The 27,440-nt window shown below is 39.6% G+C and overlaps 1 protein-coding gene across 3 annotated transcripts in view; it reads right to left on the minus strand.

Annotated features, from left to right (window-relative positions):
- Positions 1 to 2,040: 2,040 nt before the first annotated feature.
- GTF2F2 (general transcription factor IIF subunit 2) overlaps positions 2,041 to 27,440 on the minus strand; it is a gene marked incomplete at both ends in the record, with an annotated part of 160,100 nt that continues 134,700 nt past the window's right edge. For all 3 annotated transcript variants that reach the window (XM_080688804.1, XM_080688805.1, XM_080688803.1), the window contains 3 exons: positions 2,041 to 2,160; positions 13,518 to 13,661; positions 23,374 to 23,473. In XM_080688804.1, coding sequence (XP_080544930.1) covers positions 2,041 to 2,160; positions 13,518 to 13,661; positions 23,374 to 23,473 — 364 coding nt within the window. The remainder of the gene's footprint in view (positions 2,161 to 13,517; positions 13,662 to 23,373; positions 23,474 to 27,440) is intronic.

The following is a 27,440-nucleotide window of genomic DNA, read 5'->3' on the forward strand; positions in this document are numbered from 1 at the left end:
CCCCCTCCACACTAGAGGAATAGCACCAGTCTACCATCTAATTATTTTACTGAAGATATAAAAATGTTTAAGAGACCAAAGCAGATGTAATCAGGTGTAAGAATGTAAAGGTAACTAAAAGAAACTGAAGGAACCAGGTTTACAAAAATACAAAACACAGTGTCAGCATCAAGTAAGTCTGTGGTACCCTAGAAACTCCCTACGCAGTTACCAAATTCAATCTGGCAGGCACTGTCACTATAAAAGTAAAACACAAGAGAGAAATATTCAGGATTCTTTAGTCTAGACAGTTACCATACTGCTTTCCAAGAGTTCCCTTTCTTTTTCTTTTCTTCTGCTTCTTCTTTTTTTTGGTGGTTCTGGGGATTGAACCCAGGGGCATTCTACCTCCGAGTACACCCCCCAGCCCTTTATATTTTTTGTTTTGAAACAGGGTCTTGCTATGTTGATTAGATTCACTACTTGCTGGGACTATCCTCAAACTTTTAAAGCTCCTGTCTCAGCCTCCCAAGTACAGGGATCATAGGCACGTGCCACTGCACCCGGCTCCGAGAGTTTCTGACTCTGGGCCTCCAGCTGCCAGGACCGAGAGGGGATCGGCGCACTGTATCTGGAGCTTGCACCAGAACAAGGCAGGAGGACAGTCCAGGGGGGTGGAGATGAGTGAGACCTCCCCCCTGAGTCGCAGTTGCATTTTATAGTGGGGACACAAAGATAAAAACAAGCGCCGGTGGTGATCTCCTAAAAGCAAGCAATAAAATTCCGTCTTCCGATGGAGAGACATTCCCTTGTTTTATTGTGTAACCTTCACTTACGTTTTTGGCATCTGCTCCTTCTTTGTAGTGAGCATCCAAAGTCACATGACTAGATGAACGCGTGTTTAGGCAACTTCTCACTGTGCTTAGTTTGCTAAAGTTTGTTTTGGTGTTCTCAGGTGTAGACATGGTGTTGGACTGCCTAATACACAATATTTTACGCCAGATATACTGCTTTCATTAAAGATTAATTAAAGAGAAAGATAACAGAAACATTTTCATGACCTAGGAGCTGACCTTTTTTGTCTCATCTGTGCCTCTGTGGTGAGGGTCAGCACAGGCCTGTTGGGTGAGCAGTACAATTCTGCAGGCAATTCCAGTCTTTGAGGTTTAAAACCGAGTTGGGTAGATACATCCTGAAATTTTAGACAGTCATTCAATTTTCAATTATTTTAAAAGCAAGCCGGGCATGGTGGCACACGCCTGCAATCCCAGTACTTGGGAGGATGAGATAGGAGGACTGCAGATTTGAGGCCAGCCTCGGCACCTTAGTGAGACTCTGTTTCAAAATAAAAAATGAAGAGTTAGGAATGTAGCTTGGAGGTAGGATGTCCCTGGTTTCAATATATGATATCATTAAAAAAAAAAAAAGAAAGAAAAAAAAGGAGGGGAAAAAAAAGAAGCATGAGTTCCACATAAAATTGTCCATTTTACTAACTGATATCACTAGGGTAAAATAAGCTATAAGAAAATTGCCACTTTTCTATAAACAGAAGTGCTCTTTTAAAATTAATGTATGTTTGAATGTAAAATATGATCACCGGTTTAAATAACAAGACAACTCCATTTTCCAAAAATGTCAGAAAAAGCAACTTTGGCTTTTTATTCCACTGCACGGTTTCTGTGGTTGACTTTTCCCTTGCTGCGGCATTCAATTCAGATCTGTATTACCTCAGCTCCTCTAGAAACAGCAAGGGCATTCTTCACAAACACTTCCTAATCTTACATTTTAAAAGTTAACACTTAAAGAAAAGTCCACAGAACCCCCTACTCCCATCATGAATAGTCTGTTTAATACAAGTTAAGTCTATAAATAAAACTGTTTCTCCTCAAAAAAAAAAAAAATAAGAAACTTTATGGAATTACAGGTTTTCAAAAATTTACTGAGAGAAATGAGAGCAGCAGTCATCTTAGTCCTATTAGCGCGGGCCGCCCGAGCTCTCTGGCCCCGCGCCGCTGGCTTATCATCTTTCTTCGTCCGTCAGCATGCTGGCTGCAAGTCCTCCTAGTCACTCTTCTCTTCTCCTTGATAATGTCTGTACTCTGGCTTCAGCTCCCATGTGTTCTTGTGGATTCCTTTTACATTCTGAATACCAATTTCTTTCAAAATGTCTTTCAGGTATCCCTAAAAGCAAACACACAAGAAACCTCGGCAGATGAGATTATGAAGGCAAAGAATGAAATTTACAAGAAAGCACACGAAAGCACACTGATGAGTAACAGAAACCACCCTAAAAACTCTGCAAGACTTCTCTGTGAAGTACAGAACAGTGCCTTTTGATTCTATATCTGTAATACAAAACCTCATTAAATACACGATCATTTGCAAAGAGGCCGGAACTCTTGAAAGTCAACAACTTGAAAGCTTAAAAAAGAGTCTTGCCGGGCGTGGTGGCGCACACTGGTAATCCCAGTAATCCCAGCATTCGGGAGGCTGAGACCTGAGGATCGCGGTTCACGGACAGCCTCACCTACTTAGTGAGACCCTCTACAACTCAGTGAGACCCTGTTTCAAAATAAAGAATAAAAAATAGGGCAGGGGGTGTAGCTCGGACGTCAAATGCCCCTCATTTCTATCCCTAGACCCACCAAAGAAAAGAAAAGACAAGGAAAAAAAAAGGTCCTAAAGGAAAATACAGTGGGAATTACTGGTGTTCAATGTTTGTTCACATCAGCAAGTACACAAAGTGTCGCTTGCCCTTGGGCTCAGAGGCTTCAAGACCTCAGTTCGCAGTGAGACAAGAACCAGTATTCAGGAACAGTGGTACTTCTCAAAAGTGTTACTTTTGTGGTGGGAAGATAACATCCAACGAAGCAAACAGATGACAAGCGCCCAGGATTCTCAGAAGTGCGTACACACCACTGCGTGAACTGCTCCTTGTGTTTACTATGATCTGCATATTGGCCAAGCTTGCCGACAGGTGAGGAATAAGAATAATGAGATATGCTAAAAACCAGGGGGCCACAGCTTTCTTATGTTTGGCTCCTCCAGATTATGATATTTTAGGTCTCTGAACATTCAACACTTACCAAATGAATACCACATTTATGAAAACAATGGTCATTTTTAAGCGTAATACTTACCTCTGCCTTTGTTTACTAATGACTGAGGAGACTAAAGCATTCTACTAAAATCTGATCAATATGAACTGCAGTACTTTCTTTTTGGAGGAGAAATAAAATTATTTAAAAGTGATTTTTTTGGGGATATGTAATCAATCAATCCGGGCAATTACTGTGTGTATGCGTCAAAGAACCTGTTACAGTATTAAGATGATTCATTCCATTGATGGAAGATGTAATTCTTCTAATTAATTTAAATTAGGCACAAATTAGAAAATGGTTGAGGAGCTATTGATAATATTTAAGACAGCACCCTTCTCACATTTACTGTAAGACTACCTGCACTGTAAGCTCGAAGGAAGCTGAAGTAAGTCCCCCTGCAGGCCCAGGAACCTGCATTTTCACCAGTTCCTACACGACTCGTTTAACTAAGGTTCTACCACATCTGCTGTAAGGATTCTTCCAGCTCTGACAGCTCTAGATCTCTTGAGTCCTTGGTGGGCTGCTTAGTTCTGTGAGCTTTACCACTGCTGGATACTGCATGTTACCAACATAATCTAATGCCACCATCCTTGGGTTAAGATGCTGCACGTCCTTTCAGTTTGGGTTAGGCTGTCATCTAGAAATAGAAAGTGGATTAGAAATGGACCTCACACAGGGCACTCTCAGGCCTGCCGGCTCAGTGCTCCCGAGCAGCCCTCCGGTTCCAGTAGTCAGGACCCAGCAGGTGGCAGCAGCGAACTGAATGAGCCTGGGCCCCCAGGCTGCCCGCCTGGGCTTCACTAAGGACCCCGCCAAAGCGTAAACAGAAAGGATGACATCCAGGTAACACGCATGTCTGCCACCTGCTACTTCAAATTAAATTTAAAAAATGGGTCATTGTTCATAAACTGCTTTCTAATTAAACTGGATTCATCAATGGAAAATTATGGGTTAGGTACAAATGATTCTCAGTTTAGGTGCCAAGAATGACATCTTTGTAAAATTCCAAAGAATGGTTTATTGTGAGACTGGCTAAGATCCTGCTGCACAAACAATCATATAATTGTGGATGCACTCCAATGGGTCAAAAATGAAAAGAGCAATCGCTGGGGGCATCTGGCAGCTCGAGAGAAAAGAAGCACTTCTGACTTATATTTATGAGCCTGCTTATAATCTAGATATAGGAAATGGAAAGCCTAAAAAGGATCAAGCACAAAATATCAGGACAGTCTTAAGTGCAAACATAGCTGCTTTCACATGCGGTCCACTCTCATCCTGGCAATCAAGTCCAATATATGGTATAACTTTAATGTGCGCACATGTCACTCCTCCTTGCAACAATAAGAAGGAAGAGATAATCACAGCCTGATGACTTGTCAAGCAACAAAATAGGATTCTGGTGACAATGTCTGCCATGGAACACATTGTGGGGGGAGGTTAGGGCACTTTAAAACAAAAACACAACCCAGGACCATTTTTACTCTAACCAAATGAATGTACTTGGCAAAGGGGTAGGCATAAAGCATTACCAGAGAAATAGTGTGATGACAGGAAAAAACAAGGTTAGAACATCCCCGAAGGGAGGAAGACATGGAGAAAAAAGAGTGCGATCAGGTAATTCCTCTAGAAGTACCCCTTAACTGTCCTGAAGACTAACCCTTTGGCCTATAAGCTCAACTTCTGCCATAGGCACTCACTGCCTTCTTCCTCTGACCTCCTCTTCTGACACTCCCCTGGACACACACTTGCCATTTTTATATCTGCCTGCTTTTGTCTCCCCCCCCATATGCAGCTTCTGTTCCCTGTGCTATATATTCCCTTCCCTCAAATGTGAACCTCTCATCCTTTAAGACTAGTCTCTGAGCCGAGTGTGGTGGTGCACACCTGTAGTCCCAGTACTCCGGAAGCTGAATCAGAAGGATCACAGGTTTGGGGACAGCCTCTGCAAAACGAGACTCTCAGAAACCTAGAGAGACTGTTTCAAAATAAAATAGGGCTGGGGGTGACCTTGGAGACAGAATGCCTCTGGGTTCAATCCTCAGTTACCACCCCGGACAGATAGATTAGGTTTAAAGTTCATTTTTCTCTGTATGTGTATACACTCACATGTGTGACACTCCCAGCCCTATTTAAATTTTTTTTAATTTGCGGAGGCTGGCCGGAAGCCTGTGATCCTCCTGTCTCAGCCTCCCAAGTACTGGATTACCATCGCAGGCTACCATGTCCAGCTTCAAAGTTTTTCTCAGAGAAACCTTTTCTAACAGCCTCATTCCTTAGATAGACTGATAGCCCTTATGAGACTCTATTATGGCCACCTCAGAATCCTCTCTCGCCTCATGCCTATTGCAGTGCCTGCCCACACAGCCTCAGTGTACTTATTTGGAGTGAACAGCATATGCTGGAGACTGATAAGGCAGCAAGAGGACCGGGTCCAGAGCAATGAAGTATGCCACTCTCATTCTTTTTACTTTTAGTAACAGGCGGTGACCCCAGTTTGAGAAACAAAAGTTGGCTGATTTAAACGGTCCTACCTGAATGTGGATGATATTTATTACTAAAAGTTGTATTATAGTGCTAAAAAATAATGCTGGTACAGAGCCAATTGTGAGGGGAGATTTTAAAAGTTCTACCGGGACTGAAAATGAACTGGCATTGTAGACTTCTTTTTCTTTTGTGATTCATAGTTCACTCTACAATGTGCCAGGTGAAGTGGGGTATGGGGGGTTTGGCTAGTCGTCTTCCTCCTCAGAGTGAGGGTGGACAAGAAAACAGCCAAGCAGGCAAGTGAGTAATAAAGGCAGATGTGCAGGGAGCACTGAGAGGGCCATGAACCTAGCCTGTGAAAACGTTAGGTTCTTTAAGGACGGAAATCTGATCATTAGAAATGAACAGCCATTCTGGGCAGAGAGCAGAGAAACCGGTTCTGTTCTTCTTACCTAAACACTGAGTGACTTTCCAACTTTAACTTGTCTAACCACCTGTATTTTAAACAAGAATCCCAGAACTAAGAGGACCTTTGTGCCATGAGATCTGGGATGCTTCTCATCACAAAGCATGCACCACACCACAGCACACGACCGGAGCAAACTGGCTCAGGTCCAGCAATTCTTCATCAAAGGGATGTGTGGGAGAGAATTTACAGCAAGTCTGAATGCAGAGAAAAAGAAAACGGATAAAACATCACAGCTCCCATGAAAAACAGCAAAGGAAATTCTTGACCAAAGAGGTCAAGGGACTAGGATATAGTTTGAATTTGTGAGTCAAGATAAAATTGTGGTGGCCCCAAAGCCAGAAGTCCACAGATCCACTTGCTGGCTCCCTCCCAAGACCAAGGCAAACCTATGTAGTCACGAGGCACAGCTGCCTACTATTTAAGTCTCTCTTCCCTCCACCCCCTGCCATTTTTCCTGTCGTTTCCTCTACAGCTCTGCCAACCAAATGGAAGACTAATCTGCATTTCATTTTCTCAGGCATTTCAGTGATAGGTCTTACATATATAATAATAAATCAACTACATTTAAATTTCTAGATGATTAAAAACAGACCTTTAACAGGTAGCTTATCACCAACCACTAATACTTTAAGCTAATCATATGAGCCTACTAGGTTTCTAGTTACAAAATCTTCCCAAAATATAAGACCAAATACGTAAGAGGCAAATTTATTGCAAAAATGGCACAAGATTTAACAAAGGGAAATGTATCACTTCATCTTTATGTGAGCAACTCAGACTCCATTAAGAGACATCAACAGAACTGAGGACTGATGAAGCTGCTAGTGGCTCAAAGGCAAGAAATTCTTCCATTAAAACAAAACAAAAATCCTACATGTTAGGAATAAACTGTGAACAAAGGCAAAATATGCTTTATTACTTTAGAAAGAAAAAACAGTGAAAGAGGGAAGGTGGTGCTGGGGTTCTCTAGAAGCAGGCCAGGTCTGCACTTCTCCTTTCCTTCTGGTTTTACTTCCTCTTTTCTGCTGGACCTCAGCCCTTGTCTTCCTATTGGCTGTATTTCTCCCTTTGAAAAACCCAAGAAGCAGACAGAAATGGTCAAGGTATAAGCCCTGGCCCAGCCTATTTTACACTGAACCCAAAGTTTGAAAAAACAACTTTTACATTAATATTTGTGTGCTGGCAAATTATCTCCCTAGCTAGACCTCACCAGTCTGGCCCTGACAAATGCTTCACATGCCTGAATATTTCAAACAAACAAGGTTTACTTCCTTTGGGGCAAAATGTTTAACTTTGGTTAAAGACATGCTTCTAAACTCTACTAGTTTATTTGTATACTGAATATAACATAACCTTAGAGTGTTATATTTCAAGGCTGGTATACAATGGCTTACAACTGGGAACAAGAACAAAATATATAATTAGAGATATCCCCCCCCCCTTTTTTTTTGCTGGTCTGGGGATGGAGCCCAGGGGCATTCTACCTCCAAGCTATACCCCAAGCCCTATATTTTTATTCTTTATTTTCAAACAGGGTCTCACCAAGTTGTGGAGGGCCTCACTATGTTGTTGAGGCTGGCCACAAACCTGTGATCCACCTGTCTCAGCCTCTCAAGTACTGGTATTACAAGTGTGCACCACCATGCCTGGCTAGATCTATCCTTTTTTTTTTTTTTTTTCTTTTGCGGGTCTGGGGATAAAACCCAGGGGCATTCCAACTCCGAGCTATACCTCCTGCCCTATTTTTATTCTTTAATTTGAAACAGGGTCTCACTAAGCTGCGGAGGGCCTCACTAAGTAGCAGAGGCTGTCCGCGAACCATGATCCTCTGGTCTCAGCCTCCCAAATGCTGGGATTACAAACGTGTGCCACCACTCCTGGCTCGATATCCAAATTTTTATAATAAAGGAAAAAAATTATTTTTGAAATATGAATCAATAAGAAATTTTGTTTATAGAACAATGTTTGGTATAAAGTATAGGCTTGAATGTATAAAAAAGAAAAATATCTGTAATCCCAGCATAACAAGGCCCTTTACAACTCAGTGAGACTCTTTCAAAAAATAAAAAGCCAAGCATGTTTGTAATCCCAGCATTTGGGAGGCTGAGACCAGAGGATCACAGTTCGTGGACAGCCTCAGCTACTTAGTGAGACCTGGTTTCAAAATAAAATAAAAAAGAGGGCAGGGGTTGTAACTCGGAGGTCAAATGTCCCTGGGTTTCATTCTCAGACCTGCAAAAAAAAAAACCACAAAAAAACAAACAAAACAAAACAAAACAAAAACAACAACAACAAAAAAAATAAACATAAAAAACAACAACAACAAAAAAATAGGGCTGGGAGTGTAGCTTGGAGGTTGAATGCCCCTGGGTCCATCCTCAGTACTGGAAAAAAAATCAACTGGAATAGTTATCACTAATCTATTTGAAATTGTTATTGGAAATTAAATGGCAAGCAAGTGAGACTGTAAGTAAATGTTTTACCAATATGAAATTTTCAATAAATTAGTTAATATTCCCAATGAAGAAGCATTAGTCATCTATTAGATATATGAAGAGAGTGAAATATTACTTCAGGGCAATGACAGATTAAAAAAAAAAAAAAAAGCCGGGCGTGGTGGTGGACGCTTGTAATCCCTGCACTTGGGAGGCTGAGACAGGAGGATTGCGCGCAGGTTCAAAGCCAGCCTCAGCTATTTAGTGAGGCTCTCAGCAACTCAGTGAGACCCTGTTTCCAAATAAAATAAAAAACAGGTCTGGGAGTATAGCCCGGAGGTAGAAAGCCTCTGGGTTCCACCCCCAGTACCACCAAAAAAAAAAAAAAAAAAAAAAAGGAGACTCATCACAAGCTAGGCCTGTTAACACACAACTGTAACTTCCAGTTCTTGGGAGGCTGAGACAGGAGGATTGCAGGTTTGAGGCCAGCCTCAGCAACTTAATGAGACAGCAATGGCTTGAGGTATAGCGTGAAGGTAGAATACCTCTGGATTAAATCTCCAGTACAAAAAAAGTTAGAGTTACCATGTCATTCAGCAACTGTACTCACAAGAGAAATGAAATTATATGTCCATGAAAAATTGCACATGCGTGTTCATAGCAGCCTTATTAGTGGCTAAAAGTGAAAACAACTAAATACTTGTAAATAAAAAGGGAAAATGTTACAGTTCTACAATAAATTTGGTAATAGATCTACTAGTTATTAGAATATTCTATTAAAAAGGCAAGTATTAAAATTTCACAAATGTGTTTAAATTTCAACCATTAATTTATCTAGTATGACACTTTATATTTTAAAATCTTTAATTAAGACTCCACTCCATAAGTTAGCAAATAATTAATTTTTAAAATAGACATCTTAAAAGGGCGGTCATTAATTACTATGCTCCGTTGAGAAACTGGTTGTCTTTTTACATTTAGTAGTATCATTCAAAATAAAAATTTCTACTTACAGGGAAAATGAAGAGAGAACTGAAAGGGAATATGTAAAACAGGAAGAAAATGATATGAGTGTATGCACATTTTTTAATTTAATTTTTATTTTTGTAGGACTGGTGGTAGAACCCAAAGGCTTTCTACCTTCAGGCTACCCCAGACCTATTTTCATACTTTATTTGGAAACAGGGTCTCAGTAAGTTGCTGAGAGCCTCACTAAGTAGTTGAGGCTGGCTTTGAACCTGCGTGATCCTCCTGTCTCAGCCTCCCAAGCGCGGGGATTCCAAGCGTGCGCCACCATGCATGGCACGCATTTTTTTAAAGAGCAAAAAAGTATTAAGTGAAAGGGAAAGCTTATTTCAGAACAAAGCATTCATTATAATACAACAGTTTAAGTAGTAAGTTTGGCAATGAGCTTTAAACATTAAAAATATTTCTAAGCCGGGCGTGGTGGCACGTGCTTGTGCCCAGCATTTGGGAAGCTGAGACAGGAGGATGACACAAGTTCAAAGCCAGCCTCAGCTACTTAGTGAGGCCCTCTGCAACTCAGTGAGACCCTGTTTCAAAATGAAGAATAAAGAATAGGGCTGGGAGGGTAGCTCAGAGGTAGAATGCCCCTGAGTTCAATCCCCAGTTCTGGAAAACAAAAACAAAAACAAAACAACATTCCTATTGCTAGTTAAGCATTTTCCTTGCTTGTTTGCAGATCTGTATATATCTGAATAGCTGAATACAGACCAGGCAAAGTGATAAAAGATACTCCCAGACTGAAGTCATGACAACTAGTTCCAAACGACTAGCCAACTCACTTCTTGGACCCAGAAAGTTAGAAAACTGAACTAGCTGGGCATGGTGGTGCACGCTTGAGAAGCTGAGACAGGAGGACTGCATGGGTTCAAAGCCAGCCTCGGCTACTTAGTGAGGCTCTCAGCACCTTAGTGAGACCGTTTCCAAATAAAAATATAGAATAGGTCTGAGAGTGTAGCCCGGAGGTAGAAGGCCCCTGAGTTCTACCCCCAGTACCAAACAAACAAACAAACAAACAAACAAACAAAACCACCGACACTTGGCCTTTCCAAGTGGCTTATTTGCCCTTGCAGAGGAAGCTCTCACTGTTTCTGGTTGCCTGTGCAAGTCACAAACTGGTGAATGAGAGAAAAAAGACTGATTCTAAGGATAGTTTTTCTGATCAGTAAGTATGATTATAGAAATGAAGGTTTTATGAAAAGTTAATAAAGAGCCGGGTGTGGTGGCGCACGCTTGTAATCCCAGCATTCAGGAGGCTGAGACCGGAGGATCACAGTTTGTGGACAGCCTCAGCTACTTAGTAATGTCCTCTGCAACTTAGTGAGACCCTGTTTCAAAATAAAAGAATAAAAAGTAGGGTAGGGGGGTGTAGCTTGGAAGTCAAATGCTCCTGGGTTTTATCCCAAAACCCGCAAAAAAAAAAAAAAAAAAAAGTTAATAAAGAAAAGGAAGAACTGGAAAAGCAATAAGATACTTAAGATTCATTCAGAGTCTGTAGAATATGACATTATAAAGGTCAGAAAGCACATGGCATTAGTACTGCTAATCACAAATGACACGTGTGAAAGACTTCACAGTGGAAACTTGTATGGGAAGTGGACTGGGAGCCACTAGAAAGTGAAAGGCCGCCACAGGACAGTGTCACTGCATGCATACGCTGAAGGGCCGAGTGACATGAGTTAAGATCTCCTTTCTTTCCTTTTACGTGAACTTGAAATTTTGTTTAATAATAAATATTAGTAAAATATTTAAGCTGACAAAGCATCTTTTACAAACATTTAATTATCACAAGGATCCTATAACTATCTATTAAACAATTATATACTAAAATTTTACAATATAAGCATACACACTGGTAAATTTATATTAAGTAAATTAAACATTAAATTTAAATATTTAGCTGGGCTTGGTGGCTCAGGCCTATAATCCCAGTACTTGGGAGACTAAGACAGGAGGACCACAGATTAGTGAGGCCCTCCACAACTTAGTTTTTAAAATGAAAAATAAAAAAGGTAGAATGCTCCTGGGTTCGAGCTCCAGTAAAAGAAACCACACAGTCCATATTTATCATTCAACATATTGCAGTATCTCATCCAAAATGGTCTGGCTACATGGCAAAGCTGGGACTTGAGCTGGGACTTTATTACTCAAATCCAGTGTTCTTTGCATTCTAGCAGGAAGTAACATTTTCCTGGATCCCTATTCTTCATGCTAGACTGGGTTCGTTCAATTCTCTTGGATATTGCTCAAACTAAAATTAGTAGGGGTGTACTGACACCATCAGTACAGACTCAGCACTTAGGGTCTGTGAACGTGTGCGTGTGTGTTACTGGGGATGGAACCCAGGGGCATTCTATCTCAAAGATATACTCCCAACGCAGTGTCTCACTAAGTTGTAGATGGCCTTACTATGTTGCTAAGGCTGGCCATAAACCTGTCTCAGCCTCCAAGTACTGGGATCACAAGTGTGTGCCACCACACCTGCCTTATTTTTATTTTGAAACAGGGTCTCAGGTCAAACTTGTCACCCTCCTGTTTCAGCCACCCAAGTACAAGGATGCATTAGCCACCGCACTTGGCTTATGTGACCCTTTACAAGGGAATGGTTCACTATGATTTACATTATATATATGGAAATAGTAACTTACGTAGAAAGGAACTGGGCTTTGGCCATTTCCTATCTTGTTAATGGGCTTTGTCAGTTCATGGGAGAGAAGGTCCCATGCAGAGCTGGAAGGCACTGCAAGGACTAACGAGTCCACCTCTGTTTTAGGAATGGACACTTCCCACAGATGTCAGCAGCAGGACTAGAACCTAGGTTGTCAACTCCCGCTCTGTCCTCTAGGTGAGGGCAACCCTGGCTCTAGCTTATCTCCAGCCTGGTGAGAGCTTCCCACACTTTCTTGACATTAGTTCTGTGTCCCTCACCCCCACCATGAATGACACGATGCCTGTCAAATACAGCTGAAGAAAATATGGTGGTCCTCGGGGACTAGGGTTTTCCTTTTTTCAGATCAATTAATTAGTAAATTTCTGCTAAGTTTATTCTGTGAGGTATACCCTTACCTTAAAAAAAAATGTTTGTTGAGGAAATGAAGTCTCTAAATGATAAAATTGTTATAAAACAAATTTAGTTTCTAGATCAGTGGTCCGCTATGGGAATCAGATAAACTAAGGACTTGTTCCCCAGAAGATTCAAACCTTTTTAACATATTTAGGGAGTTGATGGGTCCCCTGAAATTCATCCTTCATAACGAATCAACAGATTCACTAAGTACCACCATATAAAATTATATGAAGAAGCAAAACAGAAACATTCCTTTGGTGCAAAATAAATAAACCTTACACCTCATGTTACGGTAAAAAATTGTGATCTCTAGTTTCAAAATGTCTCTCGACTTGTGCTTTTTTCCTCCATATCTAATTTGTATTAATTCCATAAAAAATGCCTTTTCTGCTTTCAGAGTTTCTGAAATGGCCTTTTACTATAGATATATTTATATATAAAAATACAAAGATAAACATCATTAGAGCCAGAAGGAACACAGCTCAGCTAATAAATTATTCTTTTTCAAATTTTTTATATAGTGTGGAATGCTATTTCTATGGCTTTGATGCCAGAGGGAATGAAGTCATTAAGATGAGTTGATAATACTGCAGCATGAACACTTTCTTCTTTATTAAAGAAAGTATTTAAGTCTTTTGGAATTTAACTTAACAAAAACAAAAGTGAAAGGCAGATGTAAAAATCTTCAGACATAATCTCAAGAATACGTCAAAAGAAGGATAATTCCTTTTCTTCATATGAAATTGTTGATATTAACTGCATTTAAAGTCTAAAATAATTAAGCTGATGCTACCCAAAATAGCTGCAGTAAAGGCATGTTTTCTGAATGTTCACATAAATTCTGTCACTGGAATAAGTGTGTATGAGCTTAATTATGTATGAAAGATATATTTCTCTTCAGTAATGACATTTTGACAATGCAGGGCATATCTAAAAGATCAATATGAGTATCTACTTACCACCGGTTGCTTTGTGATGTCCACCAAGTCCTTAAGATTATAATACTGGTGCTTTTCAAAGGCTGAAAATAGCATGTCTAGAACATGCTGCTTATCAGCTCGAGCTCGCTTTCCATCTTCTTTCTTTTTCCTTTCATATTCAATCTATATGCAAAAGGCAAAATAAAGGCATCAATTCAACACGCTCACTCAGAAACAGGCGCCTGTTCTGGTCAGCTGAGAAGTGCGAGGCTGAAGCAGGCTGGTTTCTGAACAGGGCTTCTGAACCTGTTTCCCTCACTGCTCCACTGTAAGCTGTTGCATTTCCTAAAGCTTTATGTAAAGTATCCATTTTCCCAGGTAGGCTTTCTTTCTGGCTAGCTTGTGATAGTCAGAAATCTAACTTGTAGTGGTTCTGTTTTTGATTAACCAAGAAGTTTATGTTTGATGTAGTTGGTTGGTAATATCTTCCCAACACCAAGGTCCTTGGGGGCAGGTGGATCACAGAATGGGTTCTCTAAAGTGTGAGAAGTTTGGGAAACATTGGCAAAAAATGGACATGAGCAGTGTCATTCACATCTGGACTCTGCTTCTTTTCCTATGAAATGAAGCAGGATTAGCAAAAGAAAGGGCAAATTATATATATATATATATATATTCTGCACTCAGACACAAAACCATTTTCATTTTATGTTAGAACATCATATGACTTCTAAATTTATCTGTATAATACATCCCTTTGAATATGAAAATTAAAACAAAAAAACCAACAAAATACTTCTTATCCAAAATAAAACACAGCACTCAAGAATAATTCGTTGTGTGCATCCCAGTCTTATGTACCTTCAAGTACACTAGCTGAATATGAAAGCAGTAGAAATAAAGGAATAAAATTGTCTCCCAAGTTATCATCCCGAGACTGCTCATCTGTAAAAAATTCCCTTTTTGTTGAAAACATGCAACTTCTATTTATGTATTCCAGTTGACTAGGTTTAATTATTTTAATTTTTTTTTGAAACACTTCATTCTTAAACATATCAACTGCAGCATCCCACCAGGTAAATAAAGCATCAGGAGGCTGGGTGGGAGCTTTCACAGAATAATCTATGCATCAACTGGAATGACTGTAAATCTGGGGACTCGTTTCAAAAATAATAAATGCATTTTGAAATTAATAGCTAAATTATTGCATAAATTTCAGCTTCATGGGTAAGGCTTACTCTCTGTATTTTAACAATAGAAATTTGCAAAAAATATAAAATTTTCTATTGACCTGAAAACTAAAATTATGTCTTATACATAACCAGAGACAAATTACAAATTAGTGGCTAAAGGTAACTTTGATAGCCCATTCTGTCTTTTAATTAAATAAACTTAGGGGCTAGACAGGGACAAAGGACTAACTTAACCATCTTACTTACCTTAGGAATGAAACTCAAGTCTAGTATCTCTTCAGCAGATTAAGCATGGACTAAGTGTGGGCACTGCATTCAAATATGAGGCAAGTAAGGTAGTCTTCACTTTCAAAAACTATTCCTCCTTTCTTAGGGCTCATGTATTAAAATGTATATAGAGGGCCTCAAGCATTTTAAATATAGCAGTAGACCACTGAACGACCATGGATAGGATCATGATGCTGAGAACATGCAAATGCATGGCACAGGTTAGACTGTTTGGGAGGAATGAAATCCTGTCAGCCAATCCCAAGATTTTCTGGGTGAGAAGAGTACAAAAGAGAACGACGACGGGCAGCTACAAAGGATTTAGAAGAATGCATGTTTTCTATAGAGTCAAAATAAGGATAGAACAAAGAGAATGATCATAGGGGAGAGAAATAAGGCATGGCAGGCTTGGGTAAAACCTCACAAACTCAAGTATTAGTATCTTTGGATTAAAAACTGGACTGAAGCTGGACGTGGCAGAATATGCCTGCAATACCAGTATTTGGGAGACTGAGACAGGACTGCAAAATTTGAGGCCAACCTTGACAACTTAGTGGGACTCTGTTTCAAAATAAAAAGTGCTGGGGTATAGCACAGAGGTGGAATGCCCCTGGGTTCAATGCCCAGTCCCTTCTCTCCCAAAGTGGCATGGTATCATGTAATACTTTATGGTCTAAATATGTTAAGCCTTTTTTTTTTTTTTGCTGATTAATGACTACAACATAACATGTTTTCCCTGTTTGCTTAGTTTGTATCCTAAAATTCTTTCACTGGATTGCACAATAGCCTACAAAGGGGCCTGGTGGAAAGTTAAGAAAGAGCCAGGGCCAGGGATGAAGATACTCTGGTTAAGTGTGGGAGATAAGCAAAAATAACTTGGGACCTAGACAATAAGACCGAATCAGATAAGAGGAGAGATAGAGCTGGGTGTGGTGGTGCACACTTGTACTTGGAAGGCTGAGACAGGAGGATCACAAGTTGGAGGACAGCTTCAGCAAATAGATTTTTTTTTTTTTTTTCCGGTACTGGGGATGAAACCCAGGGGCATTCTATCTCTGAGCTACACCCCCAGCCCTATTTTTTTAATTCTTTATTTTGAAACAGGGTCTCACTGAGTTGCATACGGCATAAGTAGCTGAGGCTGTTTGCAAACCTGGATCCTCGTCTCAGCCTTCCAAATGCTGGGGTTACAAGTGTGTGCCACCATGCCTGGCAACAAGTAGACTTTTATTAACATTTTTGAAAATAAAAAATGAGACCCTGTTTCAAAGTATAAAATAGAATGGGGCTGGGGATGTAGCTCAGAGGTAGAATGTCCCTGGGTTCAATTCCTAGTGTAACAACAAACAATCAAACAGGAGAGATGGGTAATACCCACTCCTTTCCAAAGGTTTGAGTGGAATATGGGATTTTATTTACTGATACAAGTCATTGGTCTCCAGGAAGGACAACACAAGGATATATAGACCCAGCAGAAGACCAGGGCCAGGCTTCTGTCTCTCCGCATGGATGTATATAGCTGAATGACACTCTGTCTCCACTCCCTTACCAGCTTTAATTTATGCCAAAAGAAGACATAAAAAGTTAAATTCAGGAAAGAGGAGTGAAAGTATATTCAGTTTCTACCTTAGCAGGCTTTTCTTTGTATAGAATGACTAGAGAAACTAGAAAGATTAACAGGAAAAATGTTTTCAAACACACATTGGTAAAGCAAGTTGGCCCATTCAAGGAGAGCATACATTCTAACTGGCATGGTGAGGAAAACTTAGTGTCTGTTATCAAGCCCCAGAGGCCTGAATCAAAGGCAAGAATTTAGAATTATAAAAGAACTTTAAAATAAACAGTAGGGATAAGCTTAAAAATCAGGTCAAGTTATGATTAGTAATGTTAATGAACAGTAAGAAAATTACCAAATTCTACAGAGATTAAAAACATGGTTTATATGCTTCTATCTCAAATAAAATGACTGCATTGAATGTTGGTGTTTCCTCCAAAATTAAGGGGAAAATAGACTAGAAATGTATGCTAATCTTTCTCTATTAACCATGTCCATCGATGGCTCAATTTTTGGAGGAAGTGTGGTTTAACTCTTTTACCTATTCAGCAAAAACTCTTACAAGTATAATCTAAAAAGCCAGACATAAGCCGAGCGTGGTGGCGCACGCTTGTAATCCCAGCATTTCGGAGGCTGAGACAGAAGGATCCCAGTTCGCGGACAGCCTCAGCTACTTAGTGAGGAGGCCCTCTGCAACTTAGTGAGACCCTGTTTCAAAATGAAGAATAAAAAAATAGGGGGTGTCGCCGGGCGTGGTGGCGCACGCTTGTAATCCCCGCGCTTGGGAGGCAGAGACAGGAGGATCGCGCAGGTTCGAAGCCAGCCGCGTGCGCTGGCTTAGGAGACCCTGTTTCCAAAATGAAAATATAAAAATAGGTCTGGGAGTGTAGCCCAGAGGAAGAAGGGCTTCCAGGAACCCCAGTACCACCAAAAAAAAAAAAAAAAAAAAAAAAAGGGGGTGTAGCTTGGAGGTCGAATGTCCCTGGGTTCCATCCTCAGACCCGCAAAAAAAAAAAAAAAAGCCAGACATATAAAATCATAGTAGCAATGTCAGAAATGGAACCATTATTTCTCATTAGAGAACTTTACTAAAAATTAAAACCTACATTAATTTTAAAATAACAAGAAAAACAGATTATCTATTTATTGTCCTTAGGGCCTGTGCAATAGGACAGCTTACAGAAAAAATTGTTAAAATGAAATTGGTATATCTTTCTTGATAATATTTAAGATACCCTCAATAATCCAAATTTTCCTCTGTGGTATCAGGTAAGTATTTAAACTGGGTATGGTGACATATGCTTGTAATTTCAATACTTGGGAGGCTGAGCTAGGAGTTCATGATCACAGGTTCATGGCTAGCCTCAGCAACATAGACACTATTTCAAAATAAAAAATAAAATAGGGCTGGGGATGTAGCTCAGAGGTAGAATGCTCCTGGGTTCAACCCCCAGTACCCACCTCAAAATAAATAAAAATAAAAAATTTAAGTGATTTCCATGATTAATTTGCAGATTAGTTATTAACCAATTTTCAGATTAGTTATTAAGACCTAATCTTATGCTTAGGACAAACCTAAGGTCTATGAAGTAATTTTTCCTTTTAAAACGAAATAGTACAGAAATGGTAATTTTAGCATTCTATTTGAACTTGGTACTACAAATAAGATTACTTAATACAAATACGTAATGACCTAGTCTATTTAGGATAAGACTGTGGTTTTAAGATAATATTTTTTTATGAGTTAGTGTTTTTATTGCTGTGACCAAAATGCCTGAAACTAACAACTTAGAGGATCAAGAGTCCATTTGGTTCTCAGTTTCTGAGGTTTAGTACATGGCTGGCCAGCTCTAAGGCAGATACGTCATGGCAGCAGGGAGTGGAAGAGGAAAGCTACTCAGAGCAGTTAGAGGCGGTGGGGGGGGGGGGGGGACACGGGACCGGGCGTGGTGGCGCACGCTTGTAATCCTCACGCTTGGGAGGCTGAGACAGAAGGATCACACAGGTACAAAGCCAGCCTCAGCTACTTAGTGAGGCTCTCAGCAACTTAGTGAGACCGTTTCCAAATAAAATATAAAATAGGTCTGGGAGCCTAACCAGAGGTGGAAAGCCCCTGGGTTCCAACCCTAGTACCACAAAAAAAGGGGGGGGGGGAGGGACACAAATCCATGTGCGCGCGTGCGCGCGCACACACACACACGGGGCAAGACTATACCCTCAGTGACCAACCTTCTCCAACCTCACCCCACCTGCCTACGTTAACACCCAGTAAATCCATTCAAATTATTAATCTACTAATGGATTATTTCACTGATAAGGTTGCAGCCCTGATTCTTTATAAACTGAATTTCATTTCACCTCTAAACACTGGTACATGACCAACACATGAGCTTTCAGGGGGCATTCATATCCAAACTATAACAATGTTACTTCTCTTGTTAACTATTTTCCCACCGGGCATTTTGTTCTTCAATGATGCCCAGGGATTATAAGGAAACAGTACTCAAAGCAGGCAGATATCTAGCTTGTTAACAGTCAACATAAAATATTACTAAGACAGTTATTGAAATAGAAATAGCTTTTTATGTCAGTGAATTTTATCTGCCCTCAATGACCATACTTCACTACGTAACCAACATCATCAAAATAAACTTCAATTCAGAAAACACTTTAGTCTCCAGTTATAAATTTTTATAATCCAAAAGATTATCATACACAATAAATTTTACTTTCACAATAGAAAACAAATTATTCAAGACTAAAAATGCAATCAAATGTTGAAAAATCCATTGTGGATGTGGTCCAGAGATGTTCAACTGTCATTACTGAAACCTTAATCACTGACTAAAATTATAAATGCCACCCACTACCAATTAAAATATTATAATTCAGATGTCTGTAAATTGAGACTGTTGTTTGCAGAAATACTTTGATTGCTTTGTCAAGGCAGTCTTTGTGAATGCTTTTATTTTAACTTCTGAAGTGAGTCTGACAGCCTTGACTATCATGGTTTTGCATTTTAAGTCCTTAAGAAAGATTATTTCCCCTTCCTCTCTACCAGAGCTTCTATTTCTACCTAGTGTGTCATCATCTCTTGAGAGGAAATTAATTGTTTAGAACTGGGAAGTCCTTGGTGTGAAAATTCAAATGGACAAGGCATGTAGTATTCTTATGTTCCTACTATATAACAGGTAACACTGCTGAAGAGTCTTTATGACACAATCCTAAGACTTCTATTACGGAGACTAACATGGATGCCACACCGAAGAAACACATTGTGCATAAAAACTAACTTTCTTTCCAGTTTTTGGAGGCTTACCTCAAGATTTTTTTGGTAACAATCCCCTCCTTCCTCCTTCTCTCCTTCCTTTCCTTCCTGTATTAGGGATTGAAACCAGGGGTGCTCTACCACTAAGCTACATCCTAGCCCTAGTGGGATTATAGGTGTGTACCACCATACCCTGCTCATCAGTTTTCTGGTTAGCCTTTCTAGTTCTTTATCACTTTCTGGCCAAGAGCTGGAGAAAGCACTACTTTTCAGAAGCAGAGGATAGGGATATTAACTGTTAAGAAGATATTAATTAAAAAGAAATCCTTGGTTGGAGGAAAGAGACTTTCTGGTTTCCTTCCAGACAACAATACTGAACCCCATCCTCTCCTCAACAGGATATGGCATAGTTGGCTTTAACACTGGATTAACTGAATCTATCTCTGGAGATATTTTATTTTCTTTCTTTCTTCCTCCCTCCCTCCCTCCATGTTGCTGAGGTTGGTTTTGAACTTGAGATCCTTCTATCTCAGCCTTCCAAGTACCGTGATTATAGGTGTGTGCCACCATGCCCTTCAAGTACATTATTTTTATTATTTTTATTTTGTTGGTGGCACTGGGGATGGAACCCAGGGGTAGTCTACCTCCAAGCGACACCCCCAGCCCTATTTTTTCCCCTTTATTTTGAAATAGAGTCTCACTGAGTTGCAAAGGGCCTCACTAAGTAGCTGAGGCTGGCTTTAAACTTGTGTGATCCTCTTGTCTCAGCCTCCCAAATGCTGGGATTATAAGCGTGTGGCACCACGCCCAGCTTCAAGTAGATTATTTAAAAAATATGCTTTAGTTTAATTTTTTGAAGTCACCTTTTTGTTTCCTTTCCACATATAGTGGTCTGTTTTCATGGTCTGGATGCTTAAGTTTTGAAATGTACTGAAAACCGTGAAAGATTCATGCCAGCAATAACGAGTATAACTAGGTAAAACAGCCACAAAGGTCAAGGCTCAGTGTGCCAGGTATCTGCAACAAACTTCATCTCCAGCCTTGCTGGCTATGTCATCAGGATCCCCAAGGCTACATTTCCAAAATTCACTTGCTAGCTAGTGTCTAGCTGGCATCCTGCTAATGGAAAAATGAAAGCAGGAGGAAGAAGACTGTTCTGCATTGGCAACAGCATCTCCTGCTGCAGCAGCTTCCTGGTCTTGGTAACCAACCTCCTCCTTTTGCAACTACAGCCTTGACATTTTGTACTCACAAACCATTTGTAACCAATTCCCTCTACTAAATCCCTTTCTGCTTGAAATATCTATAGAGTAGTTTCTAATTCAAAGATAGATACAACTTAGTGGGTCATCATTAAAGATGGGAAATAAAGTCATATTTAAAATATTGATAATTTCCATTTTGAAAGAGTCAAATTTTTATTAGATCTGATTCCTTTTTTATTATTCTACTTCTTAGAATGATGATAAAGAGATCTGGTTCTAGCTGGGTGTGGTGGTCCACAGTTGTAATCCCAGTACTTGGGAGGCTGAGACAGGAGGATTGTAGGTTCTCAGCTAGCTTCAGCTATTTAGTGAGGCCCTCTGCAATTTAGCAAGAACCTGTTTAAAAAAATAAAGAATAAAGAGCTGGGCATGGGCACATGCTTGTAATCCCAGCATTTGGAAGGCTGAGACAGGAGGATCCGGGTTCATGGCCAGCCTCAGCTACTTTAGTGAGGGCCTCCACAATTTAGTGAGATCCTGTTTCAAAATAAAGAATAAAAAATAGGGCTGGAGGTGTAGCTTTATGGTAGAATGCCCTGGGTTCCATCCCCAGTATTGCAAAAACAGAAAAACAAAACAAAGAATAAAAAAAATGTAGGGCTGGGAATGTAGCTTGGAGGTAGAATGTCCCTGGGTTTTATCTGCAGTGTCTGTCTGTCTGTCTGTCTGTCTGTCTGTCTGTCTGTCTCTCTCTCTCTCTCTCTCTCTCTCTCTCACACACACACACACACACACACACACACACACACACACACACACACACAATTTCTTTATTACTGTCCCCTTGAGATGAGTAACAAAAGTTTCATATAATTTCTATAGTTGATATTACACTATAATAATAAATATATTTGCAGGGCGTGGTGGCACACGCTTGTAATTCAAGCATTTAGGAGGCTGAGACAGGAGGATCGCGATTCATGGACAGCCTCAGCTACTTAAGTGAAGCCCTGTGCAACTCAGTGAGACCATGTTTCAAAATAAAGAATAAAAATAGGGTTGGGATGTGTAGCTCAGAGGTAGAATTCCCCTGGGTTCCATCCTCAGCACCCTGGGGGGAAAAAATTTTTTTTAAGGTTGTGCAGGTTCCTCCACCCATTCTGGTACACTCCAAAAGAAAACAATTACTGAACATTCAAAGGCAATGTGAGATTATAGTCAATCTTTGTGTTTAATGTAAATAACTAATTACTATAACTCAATTATTCTACAACAACCTTCACAAAAGTGCATGACTTGAAAAGAAATGTCACTTAACATTAACATATCCTTAAAATGAATATTATAGTTTTATATCCTAATATGCTCAGAATACAAAGCATTTGTACTTGTTTTAGTAATAAAAAGAAAACAATATAAATATGCCCTAAACATGACTTTGGAATCCAACTTCTATGTATGTTAGGTAGAGTGCAGTACTGGGGATAGAACCCAGGGGCATTCTACCTCTGAGCTACACCCCCAGCCCTATTTTTTTTTTATTCTTTATTTTGAAACAGAGCCTCACTGAGTTGCAAAGGGCCTCCCTAAGTAGCTGAGGCTGTCCTCGAACCACAATCTTCCTTTCATCCTCCTTTTGCAGCCTTTCAAATGCTGGGATTACAAGCTTGCTTCACCATGCCAGCTTCAATGTTTTGTCAACACATTAACAACTGTTATGGTCAGTTATAAAAAACAGTAAAACTAATATTTACCTAGTACATCATAATTTTTTTTTCGTGGTACTGAGGATGGAACCCTACTTTCTCTCTTTCATATAAGGATTGAATCCAGGACATTCTACCTCCAGCTCTATTTTACTTTTTATTTTGAAATAAAGTAATAAACTAGTAAAGTAATAAACTAAGTAGTTGAGGTTGTCCATGAACCTGTGTTCCTCCTGTTTCAGCCTCCCAAGTACTGGAATTACAATACAAACTTAGTAGTTTGAAGCTGGGCATGGTGGCACATGCCTGTAATTCTAGTACTTGGGAGGGTGAGGCAGAAGGATTGCAAATTTGAAGCCAGTCTCAGGTTTGAGACTCTGTTTCCAAATAAAAAATAAAACAGAGCTGGGGGTTAGCTCGGAGGTAGAATGCCCCTTGATTCAAAGCCCAGTACAGAAAGAAAGAAAAGTCTTTTGAACAGTGGCTGCCTTCTCAACATATGAGGGAGCAAGCATAATTTCTATACTTGCTAAACTGTCATATTTCTTACTAAGTCTGGACCAGGTACTCAGACACCTAATGGCAATGTTCATGGCTACTGAGGGCCTCTCAAAACTTAAAAGTCTCTATAATATAGAAGGAAAAAAAAAGATATAACACCGAATGAAGAGAGACACACAGAAAACTTAGAAAAAACTTACATTGTACTGATGATTAGCAACAGGTTTATAATTGGTTGTCACAACTTTTTCCAATTGTTGTGATAGCCTTACAGGTTTGGAAGATTCTTCTATTTGTAATCTGAAAAACAGAAGACATTGTTAAATTTATTTGCTTAGTAGAGAGTAAAATCTGAAGAGTTACTTCTTTAATGCTTAAATAATCATTAACATATAAATAGGTAACCTAGTTATACAAGACTCAATACTTCAAAAAACACACTAAATATCTATGACTATAATGTAATCTACACATATAGACTATCTTATTATATTCTACAACTTCCTTCTCATCTTACATTGTATAGGAAAACCTTATCTATTTTTTTTGCAGTACTAGAGACTGAACTCAGGGGCATTCTACCTCCGGGCTACATGCCCAGCCCTATTTTTTTTTTTCTTTTATATGGAAACAGGATTTCACTAAGTTGCAGAGGACCTTACTAAGTAGCTGAGGCTGAGTGCAAAACTGTGATCCTCCTGTCAGCCTCGCAGGTAGTGGGATTACAAGCTTGGGCCACCATGTCCAGCCAAACCTTAACCACAGTTTTGCAGAGTCAGCCTCAGCTACTTAGTGAGACCCTCCACTACTTACTGAGATTCTGTTTCAAAATAAAGAATAAGAAATAGGGCTAGGGGTGTAGCTCAGAGGTAGAATGCCTCTGGGTTCACTCCTCATTCTCACAAAATAAATAAATAAATAAATAAATAAATAAATAAATAAATAAATAGCCCAAGAAACTAATCAGCTCTAAGTTTCTAGAAAAAAATATGCAGGTAAAAATAAGCTGTGTTATAGTACATGATCTAAAATTAATTATTAAATCAAACCCTCTATTTGCTTGATAAGAAATTAAGGCTACAAAAAGAGAATACATTAGCATTCAAGGTCTAGTTATCACAGAAAGTTCTACTAGACAGGACTGGTCTAGAACTATTTTAGAACTTCCTCCATCTGAATTAAAATATAACTCAAAACACTGCCTTCAGAAAAATAGCCATAAAAGACATACATGACACCAAGTATAGCATGTTACAAAACATTATCTGACCAGTATTTATATCTTCAAGTAGCAAATTTCAGAATATTTTGTCTTGTACAAAAAATGGTATGACTCATTTAATCATTTATTTTTTACTTAAAATCTTAGAAGAATTCATTTGGCATATTAAGCACAGTTAATCTAAAAGGTTGTTCTTAAGGGGGGGAAGTACAGCTTATTAGAGTAACTATTTTTATAAAGACACAAAAGGTATTGTAGGTAGACTTCACATCAGCAGGATATTAGAATACAAAAATGTGATATATTTAAGAAAATTGCCTGCCATATCTAGCTAACTCATAATTGAAGAGTAAGAGTGAAATAAAAGTATGTTTGGACAAAAAACTTAAGTTTATCATTCATGGATCCTCTGTGAGAGAACTACTTAAGGCTCTACTTAATTTTTTTCTTGAAGGCCTGGGGATGGACCTAGGGGCATTTAACTTCCAAGCTACACCTCTTGCCCTATTTTTTTTTTTTTAATTCTTTATTTTGTAACAGGGTCTAAGTTGCAGAGGGCCTCACTAAGTAGCCGAGGCTGTCCGCAAACCGCAAACCTCAATCCTCCCCATCTCAGCCTCCCAAATGCTGCGATTACAAGTGTGTGCCACCACACCTGGCTAAGGATTTACTTTAGTTAAGAAGGAAACGAAGCCCAAAAGGAACCAGTGGGATGCCATGGCCACAGCAAAGAAACTGAGGACCATGTTAGAAAACTGGCTGTTTAATGAAAATAAAAAGGCAATTTATTAAAAAGGTGAAATATAAAAGATAGAAAGGAAAGGATGAGAATGAATGCATTTTTAGATTTCTGTATTTCTAAGTTTTCTGCAATAAGCATCTGAATCTATCATATAACCAGAAAAGTATACTTATAAAAGGAAATATCTTGCTGGGCATGGTGGTGCACGCTTGTAATCCCCACGCTTGGGAGGCGGAGACAGGAGGATTGCGCTGGTTCGAAGCCAGCCTCGCTGGCTTAAGAGACCGTTTTCAAATATATATATATATATATATAAATAAATAGGTGTCTGGGAGTGTAGCCCGGAGGTAGAAGGGTTTCCAGGAACCCATTAAAAAAAAAAAAGGAAATATCTTATTTCTTGTTGGTTAGTTTAAAAGCCATAAAATATCAATCATTTAAAAATAATGTTTTTTTTTTTTTGGGTGGTACTGGGGTTCCTGGAAACCCTTCTCCAGGCTACACTCCCAGACCTATTTTATATTTTTATTTGGAAACAGGGTCTCTTAAGCCAGCACGGCTCGCTTCGAACCAGCGTGATCTTCCCGTCTCCGCCTCCCAAGCGTGGGGATTACAAGCGTGTGCCACCATGCCCGGCTAAAAATAATGTATTAAATATTGTGTATTATTTTATTTGGCTGGAACTTTAAATAAGAACTAAAACTAATTTTCATTTAAAACCCCTACAAAATATAAAAGGCACAACTTAAAATATAAAAGGTACTTGTTTTTATAACATTCTTATTAAATAGAGATGGAAATAATTCTTCTTAGATGAAGCTAATCTCTATTCTGTTGTTCTTAGGTATATAACAGCAAATATTGAGAAGCACTTAGATATCTACCAATTTTTAAAATTTGAAATCTAGAGTTTTTGGTTTTGCCATAACCCCAAACTCAGTATACTTATTTCTGTGTGGAAGTGTAAATTTTAAAATCCCATCTACTTATAGTTCCATATTTCTCCTTCAAAAACATAAAATGATTACTAAGTTTATAAAATGTGAGAAAAGTATTCTGGAAATATCTTTAGAAGTTTACTGGATTATAACCATAAATAATATGTACAATGTTATTTTGCTTTTCATGTGCCACATACACTTTCTATGTGTGTGGCCTAAGTGTTCTTTAAACAGAGAAAGAGAGCCAGGCATGGTGGGATTACAGGCTTGAGGACAGCCGCAGTGAGATTCTGTTTAAAAAAAATAGGGCTAGGGGTGTAGCTTGGTAGTAGAATGCCTCTGGGTTTAACTTTCAGTACCATTAAAAAAAAAAAAAAAAAAAAAAAAAGCCGGGCGTGGTGGCGCACGCTTGTAATCCCCGCGCTTGGGAGGCTGAGACAGGAGGATCGCGCAGGTTCGAAGCCAGCCGTGCTGGCGTAAGAGACCCTGTTTCAAAAATATAAAATAGGTCTGGGAGTGTAGCCCGGAGGAAGGAGGGCCTCCAGGAACCCCAGTACCACAAAAAAAAAAAAAAAAAAAAAAAAGGAAAAAAACTATGTATCTTACAGAAGGGAGAGAGCACTCAAGGTTGGACTTGGCTTGTGTCCTTGCGGGCCTCTTAACTCTTCCTGGGTGCAGCACAAACTCACTCAGGACTCCAAGCCCCTCTGAGATCCAGTCCTACTCTCCTCTCCAGCTCTACCTGCTCTTCCACACCTGCCTCAGGCTGCAGCTGTGCCATTTCCCGATTCTAGGAGCCTCTGATGGCAATTACTCAGCAAGCGTCTATGGGTCAGGCCCTGGGTTAGAGGCTGGGGATGTAGCAGTAAAGACTTATTCTAGTGGAAGACAAACATTAACAGAGTAACTGCACTGACTAGGATGAGAAGTAGTGTTAACTCAGGAGGCTGAGGCAGGAGAATCTCAAGTTCAAGGTCAGCCTTGGCCACTTAGTGAGATCCTGTCTCAAAACAACTCTGCTCCCTTCAGCCCTATCCCTAACGCAGTCAAGCCCTCAGGGGCTGGCCTCTCTCAATGGTACTCTGATACGCTGCCACCAAGTTATCCTCCCTGTAATTTGGTCTTAGGAGACTTTCAAGGAGGGAGGCAGGCATGCACTAGCTACTGCCTTTCCCATTAAGTGATTGTTCCCATTACTTAACAATGTGAACATTCCTCAGGGTTTCAGTTTGTTTAGCTAAGTGCTTCTTTATACATGGCAGCTTATTCTTGTCACACTCTTACACTTGAATTTATCTGTAGTTACTGCATCCTGATTCAGGTTCATGTGGCACACTTCCCTTTCTGGAAAGTTCTAATTTG

This window comes from Muscardinus avellanarius (genome assembly GCF_963383645.1).
Source record: "Muscardinus avellanarius genome assembly, chromosome: 2".
Taxonomy (NCBI): Eukaryota; Metazoa; Chordata; class Mammalia; order Rodentia; family Gliridae; genus Muscardinus; species Muscardinus avellanarius.